The 7,702-nt window shown below is 37.2% G+C and overlaps 1 protein-coding gene across 1 annotated transcript; it reads right to left on the minus strand.

The window, feature by feature from the left end:
- Positions 1-621: 621 nt before the first annotated feature.
- On the minus strand, positions 622-2,181 carry LOC129250653 (uncharacterized). Its single transcript, XM_054890255.1, has 3 exons — positions 2,089-2,181; positions 1,580-2,002; positions 622-858 (listed from the first exon to the last, which is right to left on the minus strand). Exons 1-3 carry the CDS (start codon positions 2,107-2,109, stop codon positions 622-624), a joined length of 681 nt encoding a protein of 226 aa, XP_054746230.1. The 5' UTR covers positions 2,110-2,181.
- Between the last annotated feature and the right edge of the window lie 5,521 nt (positions 2,182-7,702).

Below are 7,702 nucleotides of genomic sequence, written 5' to 3' on the forward strand. Positions count from 1 at the left end.
AATACTGTTCAATAATGTTAATTATAGATAAATGAACTATTTGCATTTGTTGGTTTTTGGCTTTGGTTTATTAAACAATGAAAAATTGTGACTGATAACGCAGATGTGTGAAAAAGTGTGTAAGCAAAAATATCAATGGCAACATTGTGTCGATACAAGCAGATGCATATGCATATATATTCATAAATTTGTGTACAAACATATTAAATACGGAAATGGCGCTGAACGATGAGCATCTTGTATCCCTAGTACAATATAAAAAGGAACTCTACGACAAGAGCAATCCTCTATATAAGTTCCAGGGAAGGAAAACGATGATATGGGAACAGATCGGAAAGGAGCTGCGCACAAGTGGTGAGTGGGAGCTATATTTACTAGTATTTCAAATTTCATAACAAAGTTATTTTAAAAATGAGGTATGCAGACGGAGGTGGTTAGCTCTTCGCGATCGATATGGCAGAGAAGCCAGAAAATCAAAAGCACCATCAGGCAGTGGAGCAGACTACCAGAGGCCGTGGTATCTGCTTGAAAGCATGTAATTTTTAAGGCCGCATGTTATTCCTCGACCGTAAGTATAGTTGGAATATTTTTATAAAGCGATAACTAATAATGTTTAAAGAATTAGGTGCTCACAAAATGTGTAGCTTCGCTTACGCCTTCAATTGCTACTTCTATGCTCTCACCATTGCCACCAATAGTGCCAGAAGAAGAGTTTTTTGATGATGTAGATTCCCCATTGCCATCAACATCAGCGACATCTCCACCCCAGTCACAACGACCTAGCGGAAAAAACGCGACAGAAGTGCTGAGGTTGAGAATGGCATCTTGGAAGCAATCGATCTCTTGAAAAAGAGATGCCTAGAAAAAGAAAATAAACCAAACAACTCGGCGGACTCATTCGGTTACATGATTGGCTCAATGGTTGCCAAAATGAGTGCAGCTAAGCAAGCCCGGGCCATGCAGAGAATCCTCGAGGTGATATTTAAAATAGAGCAGGAGCCGGAATGAGGGTAGTAATATAGTTTTTTTTCTTAGTTTGAATTTTTTTTTATTTTTATCTTAGTTTGAATTTTTTTTAATTTAGCTTTATTATTTGTTGAATTTTTTTTTATTTTTATCTTTTATTGAATTTTTTTAAGTTTACTTTTAAGAATCTTTGAATTTTGAATTTTATAGCATACGAAAAGAAAGAATGTGGAATATGAATACTGTGATTTTGTAAATATGTAGACTTTGTACCTGAATTTTGAAATAATAAAAGAACTACTTGAAGAATGAAAATATTTCCAAATATTTTTAATTGCATAAATTTACAGTTGGACTTTATATTTGTAAGTATATTTATGTATATAAATTGCATAACTAAAAGTTCGTAAATAAAATTCATAAATAAATAAACATAAATAATACAATAATTCATTATATATATATTTGTTTCACTTCACATGTCTTTCAATTTTATATGTAGGGTCCGCCAATGGAAAGGTCTATGTCATCTATGGTAAAGTTCCTTCATTTGCATTTGCATTTGTTGAGGCTCTCCGAATTGTAGTCCGTATACGTGGTAATGACGATTTACTAATATATTAATTTCCCGTCGCCATTCCCCACAATGAACGATGTTGCCTGGTTCTTGTCGATCAACATAATTTTCAGGGCAATACCAACGATTGTGATCGTTTAAAATTATAAAATTGTGTAAAACAATGCAGGCTAGCACTACTTTTTCGCAATTTTTAGGGTCACATTCAATCGAGGTGCGAAGAATTCTCCATCGCGCCGTTAATATTCCAAAGCTGTTCTCTATTACACTACGCGCTCTTGAAAGGCGATAATTAAAAATCCGCTTGGTTCTTGGTAAGTTAAAACCGGGATATGGACGCATCAAGTTTGTTCTCAATGGGAATGCAGCATCACCAACGAAAAAATGTGGTAATGGTTGGGGCGATTCCATAGATATACGCGCGGGAGGCGGTAGTGGCAAAGTATTTTGCATCAACTTCTGTCCAACCGATGAAAGTTGAAAAATGCCAGTAAAATATACATATGTATTAGGTGAAATAACTTATTACATTTAAATTTTATTACCTCCGTCACTCTGACTACCATAACTCCCGATGCTTACTGGCATCAGAAACGGCCATCAGAACGATGCTAAAGAATTTTTTGTAGTTGTAATACATCGAACTTGACTTGGCTGGACATTGCAAGTTATTTTGTAAATACTGTTTGTATGTATGTAACCAACTAAAACAGCTGTTATCTACGGGAAATAGTTTTGCTCAGTCTTGTGCACGGTAAGGGCATGCGGTAAGGAAATTCCGTGCGGGCTTCACTGTTTTCAGCATTAGCGTTTCATCCCTTATTTCGCGCGTTGTAGCTTTGCAAACTATTTCTTATATTCCATCTCACTTTAATGCCCCTAGCTTTTTCCTTTCAAAAGATTGTAATGATGAAAACAGTGAAGCCCGCACGGAATTTTCTTACCGCATGCCCTTACCGTGCACAAAACTCACCCCCGAAAACAACTGCGTTCTTTTAATTACATATTTACACAATACATCAGTTTGTGTGTGTATGTGTTTGGTTGTATCTACACAATGTTGCCATTGATGTTTTTGCTTACACACTTTTTCACACATCCGCGTTATCAGTTACAATTTTTCATTGTTTAATAAACCAAAGCCAAAAACCAACCAGTGCAAATAGTTCATTTATCTATAATTAACATTATTCAACAGTATTTTTAAGCTATTTTAACAAAAATAATCATTTTTCTAAGTTTATTTTGTAAATGATTTCGAAATGTACTGCTTGGCAACACTGCGTGGTGAGAGAGCAATCAGCTGGGTCGAAATTACGGAATTTTTTTAATAATCGTGAAATAAAATCTACGGTACTACGATACGGAAGGAAGGAACTTTTCGTTTACATGGGGTTCTCATTAGTTTGATTGAAACAGCTGGGTCGGAATTGCGTTTACGGGCTTCACTGTTTTCAGCATAAGTCTATCGGTATCGAAACGCTTATTACTTGTACAGATGGCTCTGATACTGTGCGGTAGGCGGACACAACTCTCAGGGCTCCCGTTCGGCTGTAACAATTTCGAGAAGCAAGAAACCATGTCTTTCCTCGTATACACAAAAAGAAATCGACACGAAGTGCATGCGAATGCGTCGATTTGTCTTTGCTAAGCACTGAGCAAGTGTACTGTAAACGTATGTACATACATACATATATTAATGTATAAATTAGTGAAACACGTTTTTTAATACTTAAAGTTTATTCTCGTTTGAGACCGTCGGCTTACTAACTAAACTCTCACTATTACAATTCGTTTTTATATTGAAATATTCCCGATTACTTTGTTGGTTGCAGCTGCTTGGTGGCAACGTCAGCACCAACGTTATCCCACGATATTGTGAGAACCATCGATGTTGGTTTGTTATTCAGTTGAAGTGGCGGATGTTCAGGTGTTCAGCAAATGATGTCAACATAAACGGTATCCCATTACATCATGAGAATCGTTGATGTTGGTTTGTTATTCAGTTGAAGTGACTGACGATAACTCCTCCCCCGTCAAGCGAGGGGCGTCCTCGGGCCTTTCTAATGCTCTGTTTATTGCCATCTTTATTCCCTTGCGGATTGTTTCTTTTTCCTTTGCCTAAGTTTATGAAACATATGGAAGCTGAATTCAAAGCTTTTTCATTATCTACTACTAGCAAACCCGGCCCCCTTCGCTGGGCACACTAAAATAGAATAGATATGGTTTAGAACAGAAAATATATGGTTTTCATATTATTTATTTCTTTATTCTTTACGACCCGCCCCGGCTTCGCACGGGTGCACAGCCGATACTAAATATATCTCTATTAGAACTAACTAAGTCTTGCTCCCGGCAAAAGGGTTCGCTTCTGCCTGCAGTCCCGCAGTGCAACCTGTTGTTTTAGGATACATAACTAAATTATTGTAGAGCTTCTCTATAAACAACATTTGACGTTAAATTATTTTCAGCTAACAAAATATACTGATGGTCGGGAGCCCCGACCCGTGATAGGGCAACGTAAAGTTGCCCATACGTAAAACATTCTTTTCGTAAATTAATTCCTACTAATTCGAATGTTTGGCCTTGTCCATTTATATTTTTCAAAAAAAAAAAAAAAACGAAAAAAATTGTTTTTTCCACGAACACATAATTTCATTCGGATTTCACATTAAATTCTCAAATTTCGTAAGAAATTATTCACTGTTCCAAAATCCACTCCAAAAAAATTCACAAACAATTGCACTTACGTTTTTTCCTTATGGCATCCAAATCAGAAAGAAATATTGACACATTGTAACTCACACTGTCAATTTGACAGTTCAGTTCCGCCCCAAGCGTTAAAAAAGTAAGCGACATTATGGCTGGTTCAAAAGAACGCTGTACCCGTTGCCAGTGCTCCGAATTACAACCAAACTTTACGAAACCCATTTTCAATACTTACTTAACAATGTGCGTAAGTTTGGTTTAATTCGGTGCAAAGACACGGCGGGTCCACGTTTTGGCATATATTTCGAGACCCTAGTCATCAATAGGTATGGAAATTACCCCGTATTAAAGCACTTATCAACAGCTTTCATTTGATACCCATATTGTATATACACAACCAAAGGTTACCCGGGTCCACGTTTTGACCTATATCTCGAGTCCCCAGTCACGGAGCGGCATGAAAAATACTCTGTACTAAAGCATTCACCAACAGCTTTCATTTGATAATATTGTACATACACGTCCGAAGGTTACCCGGGTCCACGTTTTGACCTATATCTCGAGACCCTATCTACCAATAGGTATTCAAACTATACGGCAATCATCTTCAATACCTACTTAACAATGTGTGTAAGTTTGGTTTAATTCGGTTCAAAGACACGGCGGGTCCACGTTTTGGCATATATTTCGAGACCCTAGTCATCAATAGGTATGAAAATTACCCGGTATTAAAGCACTTATCAACAGCTTTCATTTGATATCCATATTGTACAAACACATTCTAGGGTCCACGTTTTGGTCTCTATCTCGAGACCCTAGTCACGGAGCGGATGGAAATACTCTGAACTAAAGCATTCACCAACAGCTTCCATTTGATACCCATATTGTACATACACATCCGAAGGTTACCCGGGTCCTCGTTTTGACCTATATCTCGAGACCCTATCTACCAATAGGTATCCAAACTATGCGGAAACCATCTTCAATACCTCCTTAACAATGTGTGTAAGTTTGGTTTAATTCGGTGCAAAGACACGGCGGGTCCACGTTTTGGCATATATTTCGAGACCCTAGTCATCAATAGGTATGAAAATTACCCCGTATTAAAGCACTTTAATTTGATACCCATATTGTACATACACAACCAAAGGTTACCCGGGTCCACGTTTTGACCTATATCTCGAGACCCCAGTCACGGAGCGGCATGAAAAATACTCTGTACTAAAGCATTCACCAACAGCTTCAATTTGATATCCATATTGTACAAACACATTCTAGGGTCCACGTTTTGGTCTCTATCTCGAGACCTTAGTCACGGAGCGGCATGAAAAATAGTCTGGACTAAAGCATTCACCAGCAGGTTCCATTTGATACCGATATTGTACATACACATCCGAAGGTTACCCGGGTCCACGTTTTGACCTATATCTCGAGCCCTATTTCCAAAATAAAATATAATCCATGTTACTCGTGGATGATGTAGCTTTCGAATGGTGAAAGAGTTTTTAAAATCGGTCCAGTAGTTTTTGAGCCTATTCATTACAAACAAACAAAGTTTTCCTCTTTATAATATTAGTATAGATATGTAACCGAGAACAATGCTGATGGTAATTATAACAATACTGCCAACCGTGATAGCTGATTTTCTTTCCTAATCGGAGTACAGGCTTTTAATAAGTTGCCTATTTTGCACACTATGATGCTTTAGGTATGCCAAGCTTAACATTTCCTTGTATCTGCTAAAATCTATTTCTACGTTTAGCGGAATTTCGGCTGTTCTCGTAGACATACCATTCCTATTGAAATACTCAGTGCCATTTAAAATAACTCTGTTGTCGAATGTAACCACATAAGTCCCCTTAACTAGATTGGTGGTACGGTTAACAGTCTTTATTGTTATGGGTTCATTGTTTATAATTACCAAGCCATCACTGACTTCTTCAATGGGGGCCAGGTGGCTGAAAGTTATTTCGCAGCGGGCTTTTTCATCGGACATTAATTGTTGTGCGCAACTTCTCTTCGGTAGTAACTTACAAAACTGCTTTGTCGCTCCAGCACGGTCATCCACAGAATATGCATTTTTTCCACATACAGCTACATAATTCTTTTCCAAGTGTAGTATAGTATTGTTGTGGGTAACCGGGAAAATTAAAAGCTTCTTACATACTAATTTTGGTTTAGGATACTTAACTAAGAAAACTAGGATATCATTATTTTGTAATACTTTAAACTTAGAGGCTCGCATTAAATAGGTTGTTGTTATATTTGTGAGGTGCTCATTTTCTATTAATGAATTTATTTCACGATTGTCCAGCAATAAAGGGTTCAGAATACCCACTTTCGCCAGAGTGATTGAGAAAATAATGTTGTCTAATTGAATGATCATTGCTCTGTTGCGAGCAAGCAGCATTTCGAATAAGTGACCAATGTTAATTTTTTCTTTTTTTACCTCCTTTACTATTTTATTCACTACATCTGTTATATTATTAATCTGTTCCTGAAGCTGGGAGTGAATTTGTACTTGCTGTTTGTTGGCGTCTATTAACTCTTCTATTTTAATGGTTGTTGTCTGAAAATCGTCGAAGTCTGGAGTACCGGCAATTACTTTAAGCGTAGTTCCTAGGAAATGTACGCTGCGGGTCTGTCTGGGTTGAATGCTTATTGTTTTCAGTAATTGATTAATGTGATCAAAATCAGGTTCTAGCAGTTTAATCATGTGGGATGCTGGGAAGATATGTAGGAATTGGTATGATTCCTCCACTAATATTGAATATTCTGTTAGGTCTATCACGTGTTTAAGGTGACCATAGGTGTCCCACAGTACAACCTCACCATCGGAAATTGGGATATAATCCGAGTGAGTATAGTCAGTTATCTCCGCATTTGCGAATGTGACAAGGAGTATCAAGGTTAGCACCGACCTAAAAGCAAACGGACCAACTATAAGTTTTTACTATTATATCGGAGATTGTCCTTATGGACCACCCTCCCCCTAATAAGAACAGTCTTTCTCAAATCTTTTTCTATAATTTGTTCTGAATATAGTGGAGTCAGCTTATTGCCCAATCTCCTGTTTGATTTAACAAGAACTTTGTCGCCTACATTATAAGATTTTGGATATCTTGCTTTATTGTGATATTCTAGCACATGCTGCTGGGCTGTCTTTAAGTGATCTGCTACATCATTATTATGATGTACAGAGGCGGAATGAAAAATACTTAATGGAGTTTTATTTGTTACTGTATGAATGGTTTTGTTATACTCTATGGTAGCCAAGAGAATCAATTCAGTTAAATCCTCAATTTGCTTTTCCCATATTTGACAAAATTACCATTACGTTGGGAATGGGGTATTTGTTATCTATTGTTTTAGCGTTAAGTTTACGGAAATCCAAGACAAGTCGTTTCTTTTTATTCCCATTTTCATCAAAGCCTTTTTTGTCAACGACCC

This window comes from Anastrepha obliqua, chromosome 6, assembly GCF_027943255.1.
Source record: "Anastrepha obliqua isolate idAnaObli1 chromosome 6, idAnaObli1_1.0, whole genome shotgun sequence".
NCBI lineage: Eukaryota > Metazoa > Arthropoda > Insecta > Diptera > Tephritidae > Anastrepha > Anastrepha obliqua.